The 18,789-nt window shown below is 36.1% G+C and overlaps 2 protein-coding genes across 3 annotated transcripts in view; one reads left to right on the top strand and one right to left on the bottom strand.

Annotated features, from left to right (window-relative positions):
• The window catches only part of LOC106717962 (protein singed wings 2), a 48,119-nt gene that overhangs the window by 17,480 nt on the left and 11,850 nt on the right, over positions 1-18,789 (top strand). Inside the window, exon 1 of one of the 2 annotated variants that reach the window (XM_014511950.2) lies at positions 15,877-15,970. The exons of the other annotated variant lie outside the window; for it this stretch is intronic. Coding sequence (XP_014367436.2) covers positions 15,916-15,970 — 55 coding nt within the window. The 5' untranslated portion in view covers positions 15,877-15,915. Of the gene's footprint in view, positions 1-15,876; positions 15,971-18,789 lie in introns of those variants that run through there. 2 annotated transcript variants of the gene reach the window in all.
• Positions 9,650-15,858, bottom strand: LOC106717963. The gene is made up of 4 exons (XM_014511952.2): positions 15,707-15,858; positions 10,357-11,430; positions 10,101-10,274; positions 9,650-9,775 (listed from the first exon to the last, which is right to left on the bottom strand). Exons 2-4 carry the CDS (start codon positions 11,422-11,424, stop codon positions 9,689-9,691), a joined length of 1,329 nt encoding a protein of 442 aa, XP_014367438.2. The 5' UTR covers positions 11,425-11,430; positions 15,707-15,858; the 3' UTR covers positions 9,650-9,688.

Raw genomic sequence — 18,789 nt, 5'->3', positions numbered from 1 at the left:
GTTTAAAATTTGTATGGAGATATGTCGATGCTTATTATTTATTTATTTATAATACGTTGTTAACCATGGGATTAGAACTAAGTCCCATAAAACTATTTGAAATAATTTGACTGCAGGATCAAAAAATAACTTTAAATTTCAATTAAAGTATAAATCGCGGCACTTAAGTTGAACTATGACCTGGTATGATGCGCAGTAACACATTTTCGGGTCTCAATCGAAGTGCGGTATGAGGTGCGCTGCGAGGGGCAGCGCGTAACCATAGCAATGTGGCGACGCTAGACTGCAATAAGTCCACTCTGTCCCTCGCTACCCGCGCACTCACCGCGCGGCCCTGGAGTACAATCGCGTACACGAAGTTTTCAACTCTTTGACATTTATAATTCAGTCGATTGCGTGATCATTTTATTTAATTTAAAAAAAATGACTCGACCACAACCAACTTTAAGGAGACAGGGGAGAAGAATGATATTTGATGTTTATAATAATTTTTTAAAAGAAAATATTATAACTGATTCTCTGAATAAAACTGCATATCCTGCTTCTGTATTTAAAAAAATATATTTAAATACGACGAATTCCTGGTTTTTCCTCTAAGATTTTTGAATTTTACAGGCAACTGTGGAGCATGTGTCTAACCTTTTTGTCCATAATTGTACCTGCGCAAACGACCGCCATTTTAGTTCAACTAACATGCCGCGATCTATACCTAATGTAAAAGTAAGTTAAATTAAGTTCAATTTAAAGAAAGTAAAAATTAAATAAGTTTGGAGAAAAGATGTGAATAACTTTAAAATTGACATTAATACTTTTCAGAACAGATGATTAACTAAGTTATTAAATCGTTTAAACTTTCGCGAGCCATTGTAATAAATTGCCGTATATGTGATTCACCACTGAACGTTACTGAACTGAATATCACTTCTACATCAAGAATGGATATGTGTAATGAGAAAAGATTTTGTTGGCGAAGTAGTTACCAACGCGTTACACGTGCCGTCCTTGAACTCGCATCGCAACACGTTTAACAGTTCAAGGAATTAGCGTCGGTTCAATGTTTAAGATTGTGCCGCCACAGCGGGCCGCTAAAGGGCGGGTTTCTTTGTAAATCCTTTGTCAACCTACACCGAAAGATGCGGCGTTGTTTTAACTTGAGCCCGCTAAAGAGCGATGCGGCACAGGGTTACGTTTGCTGGAGCCGCGGCGAACTTGTATAAATAGCTATTGTTACTTATCAAAATTGTCCAATCGTTTGGGAGCAATAGAGGCGTTAGTATCTCCGATCAAGAAGAACTTTCGTTTAATACAGTACACTACAGATATGATTGTTTGTTTGTATTGATTGATTTGAAAAAATTTTCACTGTTGGCAAGCTACACTATCTCCGGATAACATACTTAGCTACATTTATTACAATATTTTTCTTAAATTGCGCGCTTGAAATCTCGGGCAACTGCTAGTTAATACTAATTTTGTAAAAAAGTTAATGCAAATATTTTTGTTACACAATTCATTAAAATCGATTGATTCATATTTGTCAAGGAAGGGATAATACTTAGCGACTTTTCTCTACCGTGACTGATATCGTACTGATTGTTTTTAACTATTAAATCTTTTAACAGACATCAAGAACTTCGAAGAGCTATGGGAATATATTAACACTAGCATTGTGAGGGGGAGATTTGTAGGCTCAAATAGCAAGTACCCAATGCCAGTGAATTCTTAATTAATCTTTGCACACTAACTGTCATGTCTTCCCACGCTGTAATTGTCGAACACATTTTTGTATGTTGATTAATAAAAGTGTAAGTCTAAATGCGTTTTTGTTTTTCGATCCAACAGGCAAAGGTCATATTATTCAAGTTATGCAGTGTAATCTTATCGCGAACGGCTAGTCGACGGTAATTACCAAGAATTTCTTGTAACAAGATCTACGGGATTGATATTTGACTCTAAAATACCGTCAGTTTTAATGACGCATTCATAAAGCGTCATTAAAACTGACGGTTTCATAAACAATGCTTATATCACCGTCGTGACTCTTGGATTAATACATCATAATATGTGGTCTCTATTTTGTAAAGAGATTGAAAGAGACAACAACATAAGTGTCATTAAAATCAAAACCCATTGACAACTTGCAACTATAAATATCGGGAACATGGAAGTTAGGTGAGTAAAGGCGTCCACTTGTGTTTTTGCCGTGTGGTTAAGGAATGAAAGTTTGTTTAGATTGATATAGTCAAACGAGTTGACATGAACTAGATTTGACTCCCATGTAGAGTGTTTTGTTCGAACAGTGCTTGAAAGGAACCTGATCCGAGCGAATTCGACGTTGCAGTGTGAAGAAAGAAAAACATTATTGTCACACACACACGCATCAAACATAAATAATAATAAATGCAGTGTGTCATAGTGTGTGTAAGTTTTTACGATAACAGCTTGCACTGGTCCAAAGGTCACATATATTGATTTAAGGCTCACCACTGTTAAGATTATTATTTATTGCTGGGTACGTGATATAATTTGACCTCTGGTTACAAAGCTTGCTTTCATTAGTCTCGCGGCGAAAAAACTTAAGTGCGCTTTTAGCCTTATAGTGATGTTGATTATAATATTAACGGATATTCTTAATAATGACTACAAATTGTGCAACTATTAAAGTAACATACTTAGGTAAGCGTTCTTTTTGATATAGAAATTAAATTGACACTTATTTCATGATAAAACCCTTGTAGTATGGAAAAGAAAACTTTTAAATAAAGGTATTTTTGTCAATATTGTTGCATTTTTCGCGTCTGCCTTACTTGTATTAGGTCCTTACATATGAAATTGGCGTTTTTCGTACTGGCCACTTTAATCACGAATTTCTCCTCTTTGGTAAGGAATTCCAAATTCAAATTTGTATAGCTATAGACTCATGTATTTGTGGTTCGATGACCGTCATTCATTTGTTTTTTTCTTCTGTTTTTTTCTGTTTGCGTCACTCATTTTACAAAATGGAAAACTTAAAATATCGCATTATTTACGAGTACGAGTTCCGCCGTGGCACTAGTGCTGCGGAAACGACTCGAAGGGTGAATGATGTGTATGGCGGTCGTGTTGCAAAAGAAAACTCAGTTCGTTTTTGGTTCCAACGTTCTCGTTCTGGAAATTTCGATCTGCAGAACAAGCCCCGTGGACGGCCTGAGACTCAAGTTGATAATGAAAAGTTGAAGGCTATTGTGGTAGCGGATCCATCGCAAACCACGTCCGAGTTAGCTGCAGGCTGCGATGTTAGTGATAAAACTGTTTTAATTCACTTGAAGCAAATTGGGAAGATTAAAAAGCTTGAAAGGTGGGTACCTCACGAATTGACTGAAGCAAACCGGCAAACGCGCGTCGACTGTTGCGTTACATTACTAAACCGGCACAATAATGAAGGTATTTTAAACCGAATCATTACCTGTGATGAAAAATGGGTTCTTTACGATAATCGGAAGCGCTCAGCGCAATGGATGGATGGATGGATCCAGGCCAGCCAGCCAAATCCTGCCCCAAGCGAAAATTAACCCCAAAAAAGTTACTTGTAAGCGTTCGGTGGACTAGTGCCGGTATTGTTCATTACAGTTTTCTCAAATCTGGCCAGACTATTACGGCGGATGTCTATAGTCAGCAATTGCAAACCATGATGGAAAAGCTAGCGGCTAAACAACCTAGGCTGGTCAATCGCTCCACGCCACTGCTGCTTCACGACAACGCTAGACCACACACTGCGCAACAGACGGCTACTAAATTAGAAGAGCTTCAATTGGAAAGTCTAAGGCATCCTCCGTACTCCCCTGACCTTGCTCCAACAGATTACCATTTTTTTCGAAATTTGGATAACTTCTTGCAAGGGAAAAAATTCAACTCCGATGGGGCAGTCCAAATCGCCTTCAAAGATTTTATTGATTCCCGTCCGACTGGTTTTTTTAGTAAAGGGATCAATGAACTACCTATGAGAAGGCAAAAGTGCATATAAAATAATGGTTCATACTTTGATTAATTAAATATATTATATTAAAAAATATTCGACTTTTTGTTCCTCCCATACAAAACGCCAATTTCATATGTAAGGACCTAATATTAGTGAGTTCTTTTGGCACATCGCCGTGGCGGCACAACACAAACGGACTTTGTCGGGGTCAGTGAGATCCTTTGTCAAATACCGTCTTGCTGCGAGCGGGCTCCTTTGATACGCACCGCTAGACGAAAGGCCTTGAACGTGTCGTGGTCGTGGTTGTGCGCTTAGCCTCGTATCGTATACTAAATCGCCAAAAACCCTTTTCAAATTGTTGTCCTTATAGAATGGATAATTGTCGGTAACAACAATAGATTGTTCTTTATGTATATTAGTTATGATGATAACCCGACTGTGACATCTACTGAATATACCTACCTTTATCTAAAAAATTACCAGCAGAGCGATGTTTATGTAATTTTCTTAAAGGTTCTCTTCATATTGTGTTGCTGCTTTACGCAAAATCACTGTATCTATTTGCATGTTTTTCCTGTCGAGGATTTTCCATAAAAATTTTTTTCCTGTTTTCCCTTTTAATCTCGTTACTTTTTGAAATGTCTTGAATGACGTGTCTTGATACTCGTCCTTTATCATTTCTAGGTTGTTGGTTTTAAATTCTGCCTTGGCTCGCTCGAATCGTTGTTTTATCGGTTCATGAAATACTAAAATTCGGGCGATATTGATGTAGTTTTTGATCCTTTCCGAGTATTGTTTTGTGCATATAAATACAATGCCTTCAGGCGTTCTTGTAAGCACTTCCATAGCTTCTGATTCCGTGAAAGTACTGTTTTGGCATAAAAGTAGTTTAATATCTGTATTTCGGTCATAAGAAGTGCTATTTTTTCGATTGTCATACTTGTTATTTTTTTTCCGTCCGCATAGAACTTGCCAGTCTTTGCGTGGTATTTTACTTCCGTCCCAAAGTTGTTGACGTATGCTGCGCTCATCGGCTTCATCAATTGCATCCACCATTCTTGACTGTTCTTCTTGTAATGTTAAGCTTTCATCTCTAAATATTGGATTTCCCCCTTCGGGACACTCAGCCTCGTAGTTTTCCGTTGTCCATTTATCGTACCCGACCATTCGGGAATGATCGGCGCACTTTCAAGCCTCGATATGTTCGTCGCTGAAAATGTCTTGTAATATTTGGCGATCATTCCCGGAATAAAGAAACTCGTGTAAACATGACAAGCAGTTAATGCTTGTTGTTTTGTTGGTTCCTTCTCGAATAATTCTTCCCAGTCGAGAGTTAAATCCCCACTGTTTATTAGCACTGATGTATATGATGTGCCAATGCCGTCTTCTTGTTCCTTGATGCAAAGCGATGAGTTTGTAAGGTCCGTTTTTAACTGTTGACCAAAGGTGGGCATTAACTCGTTAATACGTTAATTAAATTTTAAGTTAAATTCAAAAAGTGTTAACACTCTTGTTAACTTTCGTTAAATTCTACTTCCGTTAATTTAGTCCGTTAATTGTTACAATAGAAATAGACACTTATTGACGTGTTATCATTTTATTTAAATTATGCATCAGGCTAAATTCGTAAGTTCGGCTATGTTGAGTTTAAAGACAATAAAAATATTAAAAAACAAATCGTTTATGGTTCATTTGAAAAAGCGTACAAATAGGCTTTTTTCATTGCATAGATAAGAAACATACAATGAAAAATAAATTTTAAAATTCGAAAGACGAAATGTGCACGCAATAAACGTTCCTCAAAAACAAAAGGGGTGCAGATTTATGTGTTTATTACCGTCGTTTGTTTTTTTGGGCTTCTTTATATTTAACAAAAAATAATTTTACATTTAAAAAATATGAACAATAGATCAAATGGACAGCCGCACAGAGAATGCGATAATGAACTCGATGGATTTATGGCCCCAAACCTTCTAATGGTTGGGGATGCACGTGCGCTGCACAAAGACAATAGCAAAGATAATTTGTTTGTTTACAAAAAAAAAGTTAGAATACAACGAGAAAAAGGGAAGAAAAAGATAGAATAATACGAGTATGTTAGTGAAACAATATTAAATGGTGACATAGTAAAATTATTATGTGAAATGTCGCCATAAGTGACCTTTACAAAAAACATCAATTTTTACGTGTATTGAAAGTTTTTAATTTAATTCAAAACATAATCTTACTCATTGACTACAACGATTTTATAGGTGATAAGAAAGAGAGAAGACCTCACCCGTGATCGGTTTGGCTGTGCCGTGATTTTGTTATGGTCCGGGAGCCAGCGACAGATTTTCATGACCAAGTCCCTCCCAATCGAAAATTCGTAAAATGCATAAGGGACTTATACTATGAATACTCGCGACCGTCAGCTGCGACTCCGTGGGTGGGGTGGGCAGTGGCAGCCTCCCACACATGGAGAAAAAAAATTTTTTTTCAGTCTATTTTTTTTGGCTGATTAAGACCATACATTTGACAAGTAAATTCTTGAATTTTGCGAAATAACTTATCCTTGTTCATCAATGGCTCTGACATTTGTACAAAACACTCCATAAAAGCTTCAGCTAGCTGTAAGTCAAGGGAAAAGTCGTCAGCTGATAAGTTTCATTAGGTCATAGATGCTGTTGCGTTACACCTTTCAAGGTACCAGCTGACAAACTTTCCACCGAGATACAGCAAGCTGACATTAATTTTCATTCATAGTAGCATATAAATGTAAACGATCACCAGGTAAATTTTTAGTTGAGAGGAAATCAATGAAAAAAAAATATTTTTTTTCATGTTAAGGAGCCAGCTGACGTATAATCCACCGTGTTATGGTCAGCTGACTATGTTTTTCTTTCAAAATACTAAATAAACTACACTCTGATAAATTTTCAAATGAGAGGAAATAACTGAATTTTTTTTTTCCATATTTGGGAGGCTGCCACTGCCCACCCCACCCACGTATTCACAGCTGACGGTCGCGAGTATTCATAGTATAAGTCCCTTATGCATTTTACGAAGTTTCGCTTGAGAGGAAATAATTGACCGAAAATGCACCTGGCTCCCGGGCTATTACGGGTATGTCGTGTGACGTATACTCTATACACTGAGAATAATTTAACTTGATTTAATATGTAACAATAGATCGGACTGTATATCACTAGATGCTAGAAGTTATCGATAGGATCACAGTTGTATAGTTTGATACGTTGCGATTTTTCACTGGATTGGTTTTATAGTTTATTTATCAATTTTATAATAAGTTCCTTCTGATGTTAGAAGTTTTATAAATAAATCTATAATAATAAATAGAAAGTAAGTAAAAAATGATAAACCTGTTCGTGGGTCCTTAGCTAAAATAAAATAAAAAAATATTACCAAATTATACGTAAAATGAAATGTTCAATTGTTGGAGCAATTTTTATTAATACGGGTGCACATAGTAACCGATAAATGTTAATACTGCAAAAAAGTTTTGATAGTTTTATTTTGAGTATTACTTACATGTCTAACTGTTAAATAGAAAAATTGTGTTGTCTCAATTTAGTTAGCTCTCCAATTCCTTGACGTCGGATTGTCGATAAAAAATTGACTGAAAATATCAATTGTCCATCATTGCAGTGTAGTATTTAAGTGTGTGTAACTAGTGCATGCATGCTATATCATGTGTGTTGTACAGGCAGTAGTACATCGCCCCAATCGTTTAAGTTTTATTTGAGTATATAAAAAAGGCCGGCAACGCATCTGCGATTCCTCTGGTATTGCAAATGTCCATGGGCGTCGATAAACACCTTGGTGTTCCCGCTGCTCGTTTGCCCCCTCTTCTCTAATAATAAAAAAAAAAAAACTCTAGATAGGATTAGCGCTCGCCCGAGATTTCGGAAGCGCAGTAAAAATAGCCTTATTTCTATTGATAGTCTCGACAAAATCGGTCCATACGATTCGGAGTTTATTCATATGGCCATTTGCCCACTTGCGCTTCATTATATAAACAAAAATTAACTTTAACTTGCGTTAAATTTTCATAAATTAAACGCTTTAACGAAGTATATCACACCTGAATGAATGAGGTTTAATGAGGTAAGTAGATGTTTATGTCCTAAAATGGCATGTCTCTCCGGTGTTATTTCAAATCATTTTGTATTATAGTTAAAAAAAACTTGTGAGCCGTCATGGGACGCCTGGCAGATGTGAAACATCGTGTGTGTACAAGTAATATGCATAAAATATTAAATAAATAAATAAATGACAAGTGAATGAATGAATGAAGGAAGGAAGGAATTAATGAATTAATGAATGAAGGAATGAATGAATGAATGAATGAATGAATGAAGGAAGGAATGAATGAATGTATGAATGAATGAATGAAGGAATGAATGAATGAATGTATGAATGAAGGAAGGAATGAATGAATGAATGAATGAATGAATGAAGGAATGAATGAATGTATGAAGGAAGGAATGAATGAATGAATGAAGGAATGAATGAATGAAGGAAGGAATGAATGAATGAAGGAATGAATGAATGAATGTATGAATGAATGAATGAATGAATGAAGGAATGAATGAATGAATGAAGGAAGGAATGAATGAATGAAGGAAGGAATGAATGAATGAATGAAGGAATGAATGAATGAATGAAGGAAGGAATGAATGAATAATAATATATATACATATATATATATGTATACCTCAGTATAGCTTGGCGACCCGTCGCCACGGCAAGCGTCGCCACGCCAACGATTCGGTTTACAAGTGATCCTATAGATGTTTCACATCAAAAATTAAAAACTAATGGAAAGACGCAGTGCGGGTAGGTAACAAAAATCATAGGTCTCGTGAATCAATATGGAAATCTGTGACTATCCTTAGAGGTTTCTAGTGTAGAGGGTTTTTGAAATAATAATAATGTTTATTTAATCTACAAAGATCCATATTATTATACTAGGGTTATTAAAGGCTTAATAAGTAATGTTAGTAACAACAATGAAGAGAAAAAATAAAATAAACTATAAACTATTTGTGACTGGGATATGGTTGTTACTCAGCGTATACAAGAATACGCTAGTCTACATGTTTATGTATCCATAATGTTAGTGTCATGATTATGATGTATCAAAAGATTTTATTTCACAATTTTTAAAACTTCATTTGCCAAGCATCAAGATGCAGTGTCGTCATTTTATTATGCATTGTAATCCCTATTCGAACTTCATCGGTGTTATATTAGCGTAATTGTATATTGTGTTCCTAATTCGTTATTACTCCCATAGCATCTCTAACCGTGCTACAAGACGTGAGCCACCTTAGGACTGCATTAACACTTTTCCAATGACACTCAACCACGATCCCACATGGTGTAAATTCACCTATTCACTCTAGTCTTGAAGGCCACTACGTCTCATACGTTTCGTACATTTGGTCGGAAAAACTGATATTGGCAACTTGTTCCAATGTTTTGCAGTGCACACAAGGAACGACGATTCACACGTCTACCAATACATATGTAAATACCTTGATTTATTTTAACATTTGTGAAATTTTCCGATTTGATTTTGGTAAAATAAAACACAATTTTGTAATTATAACTTCATAATCAACTTTTTTATAAGATAGATAAAATGTTAGTTTAAAACATTCATTTTCAACATTCACTAGATAGTGTTATAAACTCTAACCCAAAAACAATGAATTTTAAAGTAAATCATCTAATGTTTTCATAGTTGGAAGCGAGAGCGTTACTTGTGGGACTGTTTTGGCACCTTAATCTGTGGGTAGTCCAATGTATATTCTGGAAGAGAAAATTACATTTAGGAAATTAGTTTTAACGCTACATTTATAATTTTAAGTTTTTGCTATTGCTCCTCATATTTAAAATTAAAAGAACATTTAAAACACGAGATATTAATAACACACAAATATATGTGACATACGCTTTTGTATCGTCATCATCAATTATTTCAAAATATATAAGAGATTTTTTGGTGAACTTTACGCCCGATATAAATTATAATACATATTTTGTCGTTGACAATACTAAGGCGCGTGTCAAAAAAAATCGTGCTAGGGTGGTCCTAGTGCAGCAAATTGTAACACTTTAAGAAAAATGTAATTACCTGACACACGAAGCTGCAATAGAAATATTTAAAACAACCCAAGCATAGTAGATCCGTTTGTTTTCCGCATACTTGGCACCAACCTACTCTCCTGTTACTTGAAATGTTTGGTATTGGCGTGTTTTGTGTTGATGTGGACGTCGGCCAAGGTGATGGATCTTGGTAATTTGTGTTCTGAAAGAAATTTCTTTTAAGTATTTGTTTATTATATAAATTTAATATAATGTTTAAATATAGAAGTGCTCCAAAAAATTACCGTTGATTCTTGTGGAGAAAATAATATATCCGGACTCGTAAAGCCGCTATCTCTTGAAATGGAACTTCGAGATACATCTTGACCGTCGTATCTATTTTTTTCTAAATGTGAAGAATTATCTACTGAACTTTGTGAAATATTTGTTTGCATCGTTTTTTGATACTCAATTGTTGAATGACCTCTGATACTTAAATAATATTGTTGTTCTTGCATACTTAGAGGATTTAAACCGTTGATTTCATTCAAATAATTTTCATGAGGATTGTGGTATGTTGTCAAATTTGGTGGAGAATATACCATACTACTAAGATTACTGACAAATGAAGGACAGCTATTTCCTCCTTCGGTGCTTTGTGTTTCAATTTGGCAAATTTTTTTTCTAAGCATTTCTCTTAAAGCATTTGTATCTTCAGTGGATGTATGACTTCTTTTTCTAAGACCAGAATTTAAATTTGATTGCATCATATCCAATCCTAGGTTTTTTGGTGCTTCAACGTCTTTTTCCTCTCTTCCTAATTGAGCTTCTGTCCATGCTATTAAATCAGTATAAAGCAATCTAACAATAGAATACATGTTATTATTTACCTTTGCTTTCTGTAAAATTTCCACTACAATAGTCTCGGTGAAGATTTCATTACTTTTTTGCGGTAAAAGTAATGATTTTGCTACCGTCATGGATCTTTTAAAAAGCAAATATTTCATTTCTATATATTTACTTTTAAACCTCTGTACCTCTGCTGTGCTTAGTGTTTTATAAACTTGTTGGAACTTGAATCGAGCCCCTATAATAGCAGCCATGTTTTCTATGACTACTTTTAAAGTGTCACTATGAACAATACTATTGATTCCTTTAAATGCTTCTACTTGCGCTTGTTCACCTAAATTACTTCCTACAGTAGTATATGACATATTTCCCCATTGCCTTCTTTCAACTTGGGCATTTTTGTTCTGCGTCATTATGCCTTCACTTGTTTCTTCATCGTCATCATAAATTATCTTTACATTAATAGGCGCATTAAAATTATACTCTTCCATATTTAAGATAGTATCTGTTTGGATGGCTTCCATTTGAACCTGAAATTTAATTGAGGTTATTACTAGCATTCATAACTATTAGCTAAACTTGTTAAAATATTATCTTGTCGGTACGGATAAGATTGCGTTACAGATTCCACACTTTATTCATTTAAATTGTCTCACTTTACTGTGTTTTTCTTCTTTATTTATAAAACAGTTCATTGGAGATAAATCTGTAAAGATATTAATCAAGTGCTGATACTTTCATGGTGGATGGCTATCTTATCATTCGAGATCCAGTCTCATAGAACGATATATTAAAAAAGTTCAGATCTAACATTAAATAAGGGAAATTAGGACATGTACCTAATGTTATTGATAAAGTATGTGATTTGTATGACATAGCACAACACGTCGTTTGAGGTCATATTTTATGTCTTTTCAAGACGTCTTAAAGCGTTTATTCTCTTACGATTCGAGTCGATATAGGTTTCATAAGCATGCATAACACGTATCGCAGCATTAAACGTGCCAAGGCATTATACGTGCTGTGGAGTTACACGAGGGACGAGAACCAAAATGATGGTGGCGGCAGTACGGATGGTCTACTCGGCGAGTGATAATAATAATAATGCTAAAATCTGCTATTCGCACTTGCACTGGTTCCAAAAACTTGGGGGTTAATATAAAAACAGCAGCACAGGCTGATGCGGGAGCGAGCGTATTCAAGTCACACGTACGTCACACAACACAACCGTCGGGTCTGCGGCGGTGTCATGGCTTGCTCATGTTCGCCTCAAGGGAGGTTGGTGGTCGTGGTGGGGGAGAGGTTTTAATAGCGCTTACATTTCGCCGGTTCTCTATGGTTACTAGTTGTTAGGTTTTAAATAAAAGTCAGAATTAAAGATTGATTCGTATTAAATTATGTTTAGGCTTTATTACCACTAATGTATAGGTTGCAATTTTCTATAACAATATATGATATATAAATATTAAAGGTACTAAATAAGTACTACGGTAGCGCTTTATTAAATACAGTGTTGTGCAACTACAACTGTATCATATTAATTCAATTTGGAACAGTTGGTCTCAGTAAAAAAGTAATACGCCTGATATAATAAGGTTCTTGCTTAGGCAGCACTTCAATAAGTGCAAAAAAAATTCGTAGAAAATCAGTATCGCTTATTAATTTCTTGGATGGAAGGAAGAATAAATGTAGAAAAAGACAATTTACCAATAATTTTCATTGGTACTAACTTAAAAGACACGTTTGTTACTAACGAAAAATTTAGAAATCTGCAATAGAATTTGAAGCGAAAGTGAAGAGGCACAAAACTACAGTTGATATGGATTTATGTCCCCAACATGACTAAATCGCACGTTGAGTGTGCAATGGTGGTACTGGTAATCAAAACGATCCAAACAGTTGCTTGCTATCTTGCTATCTTGCACAGTACGTGAAACCGTTTTGTGGTCGATTTGTACGCGCGTAGGACAAAGGCACTGCTTCGACAGCCCTTACAGATAAATAAGCTTTAAGATGCAAAAAAAAGGCCAGTGGCGATGTTCCGTCTTAATGATTAATAGACACCTGAGACTGAGACTATAAAGCAGAAATGTTGATCATTAGGATACTACTTAAATAGAGTAGAATCTCGAATGTCTAGGAAAAGCAAAAAACTTCTTCTTTGTTCGGAGTTTACAAACTCTATTTATACCACTCACGCCGCGAGTTAAGCAAGAACTATACTTCCTGTGCCGCTAAGTTTTTTAGCAGACATGAGTAAAATAACGCCCCGTCTTTCGACGTAGGCCGCCAAAGGAGCAACAAAGGATTTGCGGCCCGCTATGGCGGCATAGGATAAACGCTGAAGGATCCAGGCAGGGTCAGTGAACTGTGGATGCACGGGCGACGGCACAGCGGTGGCGGCGCGGAGCGACGAGAACAAACTATAGTCCAGTCGCGGAGCACGAAGAATTTCGTACATTGAACTCGCATTACCTGTCTCTGTCACTCCCGCGTAAATACAATGAGTCTCGCTAGCACAGAAACAAAGGCCGCCGTCCTCAGGAATTGTAAACCTTTTATTGGAGACTATAAGTTTAATTTTTAATAAGAGGAATCGAAATTAGCTAGACTAGATGATAATGTTGACAAAACTGGTGATTCTTTTGTAATAAATGTGACAGGCATGAGGTCTTCGGAAAAGTTTTTTTTTTTTATATGAGAAGGGGGCAAACGAGCAACGGACCGAGAATTATTTGATCCGACGCCCATGGACATCCGCAACGCCAGAAGAATCGCAGATGCGTTGCCGGCCTTTAAGGAAGGTATACGTTCTTTTCTTGAAGGTCCCTAAGTCGTAACTGTTTGGAAATACCGCCGAGGACAGAGTATTCCACAACGCGGCTGTGCGAGGTAGAAAGTTTCGTGAAAACCTCGTCGTTGTGGAATGCCACCCATCGAGATGGTAGCGATGAAATTTGGCGCTCTGTCGACTCGTGCGATGACGGCACTCGGCGGCAGGTATGGTTCCAAACAATTCTTCGGAACACTCCCCATGGTAAAGGCGGTAGAAGATACAAAGGGAACTGACATCCCTTCGCAAAGCCAGTGAGTCAAGCCAATCGGTAAGACCCCGGTCATTGACGATTCGAGTGGCACGTCGTTGTACGCGGTCAAAAGGAAGAAGCTGGTATTTAGGAGCTCCAGCCCAGAGATGCGAGCAGTATTCCATATGTGGCCGAACCTGCGCGTTGTATAACTGTAAGCGATGGGCTGGCGTGAAATACTGCTTCGCTCTCCCTAGGACACCAAGCTTCTTAGAGGCCAGCTTGGCCTTACTCCTACTACCTTACTCTTACAGTTACTCCGAAACAGAGGAATCGGATTCTGATTTTTGATTTTTTTATTATTAGATACTTGTCTAGATTTTTATTACTTGTATTATTAAATCTAAATAAATAATTTATATAATGATAATAACTATATTTTATAAGTTGGTAAATTTTCTTTCTCCTTCAAATAATTCATGTAAACCGCACTAAATACAAAAATGTTTGTAACCTCTGTCAGTAGGTAAAGAGGTCATTGTACGAAATAATATTAAATATTATTAAAATAAAATACATATACATATGTATACCTCAGTATAGCGTGGCGACCCGTCGCCACTGCAAGCGTTGCCACGCCAACAATTCGGTTTACAAGTGAGCCTATAGATGTTTCACATCAAAAAAAACTATGTAAAATGTTAAGCCTCTCTTACCACGATAAATGAACGGCAGCGGGTCTGAAACGGCGCTGACTCCGACGTAGGTATAAACGTAAGTTGAACTGTTTCCGATTAGGTTCTAAAATTTTACAATTAACTTCTATTTAAAAACGCGAAACTATACAAAACATAAACTTTCTTTCATAATTTCAGTATTAGAATATATTATATTAGAATCCGTCACTATGTAAAAGTCAAAACATTGTCACAAGTGTAAATAATAAAAATAATTTCAAACTGCATAATGGACCACAGACCTCTTCTACACATGGACAGGCTAAGAATAGTAATATTTTGTGCCTATTTGATTTCGCCATTTTAGCGCTAACGTTTGCGATTGGTAGCGGTGCGGTGGTAAGAATTCGAACTATTATAGAGATAGAATTTACTGATAATTATAAAGGGGGGCTCGTGAGTCAAAGAACCGGAAGCGCGCTCCTGACTTGCTAACTAAATATATAATTCATATTAAAAATTCAGTTTTAGCCAAAACATTTACATTAAGATCATATCTTACTAATATTATAAATGCGAAAGGTTGGTCGTATGTATGTATGGATGTTTATTAGAAATATCTCAAGAACGGCACTTTAGGGGCGCACTTAAGGGCGAGTCGCCACTGGAATTAACTTTGAGAAGCGTCAACAGGCGCATTTAAGTTGAAAGAATTTAAGTCAAAAGCTGCATTACCAAGATATGATCTATCCATCCATAGAGATCAAAGTAGGGGATTCATTGAACCCGATACAAATTTTAGATTATTGTATTAGTTTAGATTATATAGACCTCGAACCATTCTATGGGGTCCTAGAATAGGCTACCAAAAAACAAACAAAGATAACTTTTATTTATACTAACTTTCACAAAAATAGCAAGCAAAATAATAAAAAAATAGATCATTAGAGAAGCTACATACAGAAGATGAAAAACATTATGTTAAACTGCGTACAATGTAATTTTGTTTATGCCTACTGCACATACCTACTACCTACGATGAGGATAATATGCCTATTATTTAGCAAAAGTTCTCAAAATGTATTGAAGACGACAGTACTTACGAAAATTAATGAATCCAACAATATCTTTTATAACACAGTCTCATAATTCACAAACTTAAGAATATTTTTTTCGTTAATGCTGACAAAAGTTTACTTCAGTTTACTCTTCACAAACTAAGACATTACTACACATCACACCCCAAGCATGATTCAAACAACACTGACGTTGCGGTGCCGGTGCCGGGTGCCGGGTGCCGGGTGAGGGCCGAATGCTGCTCCCGCCCCACTGCCCCGCACGTTTGCAAGCGCGGCGCTTTCGAAATGGTATATATGCAACTTGTTATTAGACTAATGGGTTATCAAATCAAGGGGTGAAAGGCTATTTGTTTTACGCGACATTTTTTTGCGATATTGACTTATATATATATATTCAGAATCAGAAAAATTCCCTGATTCTGAATATACATATATATGATAATATCGCAAAAAATGTCGCTTAAAACAAATAGCCTTTCACCCCTCGAAATATTATCCGGTGTATTTACTGTGGAATTTCGCGCGAAGTGGGGAAGGGGCTGGGCGGGTCTAGGTTTTACTATACATACATACATACTATTTCGTAACAACTGTAATAACCGTTAGCCTAGCCAGTATTCGAAATACAGTATAGTATAGGTACAACATCGTCCACATAAGTAAGTGATAAGGCATAAGAAATAGGAACATTAATTAATAACAAAGCCACAGTAAACAATGATCAAATCGTCTCGCTTAAACCTGAAGGTTTATAAGGTGATTATAGTCATTAGTTTAGGGCGTATATATAAGCAGCGGTTGCAAAAAATAAACCTCATTTCAAAACGAGACTGCCCCTCATTCATCCCAATAGCGCACTACGCTCCACACAAGTATAACACGCCTGAAATGTGAAAACACCTTTTAATCTCAGTACCACATTTCAAGGCATCGCATTTATTGTTTCTGTTCATTGATAGAATAGTGTATAGCGTGTTGTTAAATTATTAACAACTAGCTTTTACCCGCGAATCCGTCCGCGCGGAATAATCGATTTAGCCGTTCTTTAGTTATAAATAGTGTAACTAAGACGACTTTCTTTTATGTGTATAGATTTTCCGTATAGACTTTCTAATCTGAAAAAGGAATTTCTTTTTTTTGAGTTTATGGGAGTCATTCAGAAGAGTCATTCAGAGTTCGTAAAAGGGGTAAGCTATTTAATATTGCCTCAAAGAATCGTGTAGGTCGTTATAGATAAGAGCGTAAAATTCCAGCCCCCTGGGTCATAAATACGAGTTAAAGTTTAAGGCCAAAAACAATAGAACAAAAATCTCCAAGACGACGATCCTTAATTTTTTATTTTTTATTACTTATTTTATTTGTTTATGAGTTGAGCGATGGTTGCGACTCGCAAACAAAGAAGGCAAATTGTAATAATAGTAGGACGGTATAAAGTTGTGAAAGGATTAATGTTTATTACGGTAACGGGAAAATCTTTTTTATGTAATGTAAATAATACAAAAGGAGGACGTTGAAGAAAAAAAATGTAAAAGAAATATATGTCTGCTTCAATTGTGGGAAATGCTAACTAACCAAAAGAGCGGTCAAGTTTTTGGGAAGTTATGGAATATTTGGACAAATATCATTAACCATTTCACCACTGACAAAGCTCTCACGGAGTGTTCCAACGAGCATCTGTCGTTCGTCTGACAACACGATGCCGCGCAAAGGTGAGCTTTGTTAAAGCGCTGCGCTTGCCTTCTTTTATTGCATTTGTCGGCGTAGTTTTATTGCGACCGCTATCTGGCAAGCGTTTGTTCCTCTTCAGGAAACCATCAGGAGGCCTTTGTTTGCGATTGTGGCGAATGGCAGAATTATTGCGCGGACCACATTCACAACCTAGCGCGGATTAAATCATAACTATGATCGCTTGTAAAAAACAGGGGGCACTAGTATTGTTTTAGTGCGCAAGACCCTATGTTAGCCAAGATAAAGTGGCACCCAAAAAGCCGACACCGATATCCTTTTGTTTGTTAACCAGCTGTTTTGGACCTTCACATGGCTTATCGCGGGCTCTGTCCCTGGACCAACTATACTGATGAGGCTCCTACCACGAGCTGAAGGAGAATATACTCTCGGTCTCGAGATAGACATCTAAGTTCTTCCTTGTCTTGTCACGACTCAAAGTTATGTTATTGAGCACGGTGCCCTTAGGGTAAGCAACATAAAGAGGCGCGCAGAAACGTTGACATGGAATACCGAGTCCCACCGAAGCCAGCTGATTAAAAATATGTTGAACACTTCCACAGAAAAGGATGCCATGTATCCATCGAGATACTTCGAGAAGCTACTAGAAATACTGCCAGATAAAAATTTTCGAAGTCTTGGATTCTTGTATTCAGCGTACTCATTAAAATACTATTCGACGAAGTTTTTGTAGTGTTTACTAGACGTAATTAAATTTTAAGACATTATTGTGTTTGTAATGCGTTGTTTATGTTGCAGTAAAAACCACGTTTCTATTTGTATTGTTCGAAAAATTAATGGTTTGCTAAATCTGGTAATTATATGTCAATTTTTTTTTGGAACTAAGCGTATTTTAAAAAATATATATGTGCGTAATTTTTTAATGAATAATACGCTGTAATAAATCGAATTGCACCTAACTTTTTAATAATATCTGTATCTAATTATTTATCTTTAACCGACAGTATGTCATAACGTAAAATTTACAACGTTTATTCAATTTTAGGCTCGTGTTGTTTTATGATTAACAGTATCAAGATACGGTTAACATCTTTATTGGTTCAGAGTAAATATATGCACAAAATTATTACTTATATCGTTGTTAAACGAAAACTAATTGCATATAGTTTTTGATTTGCAATATCAACGTCAGTTGTTTATATTATAATTCGGAACAAAGCATTCGTTTTTACATTGATTTTTTAAGAACATTATGTCGGAATACATAATAAATTTTTCATCAAGTATTATATTGTAAGAACAACGAAAAAAAAAATCAAGTTTACTTGTATCACTATAAATCTAAAAACACCTATAATTAAATGTCTTCTGGACAAAGACTTACCTAAACTTAACCTTTATCTTTAGTTTTAATTTAAATT

Source organism: Papilio machaon, chromosome 13 (genome assembly GCF_912999745.1).
Source record: "Papilio machaon chromosome 13, ilPapMach1.1, whole genome shotgun sequence".
Lineage (NCBI taxonomy): Eukaryota > Metazoa > Arthropoda > Insecta > Lepidoptera > Papilionidae > Papilio > Papilio machaon.
The sequence above is the reverse complement of the archived record's forward strand: the minus strand, read 5'-3'. Positions and strand labels throughout refer to the sequence as shown.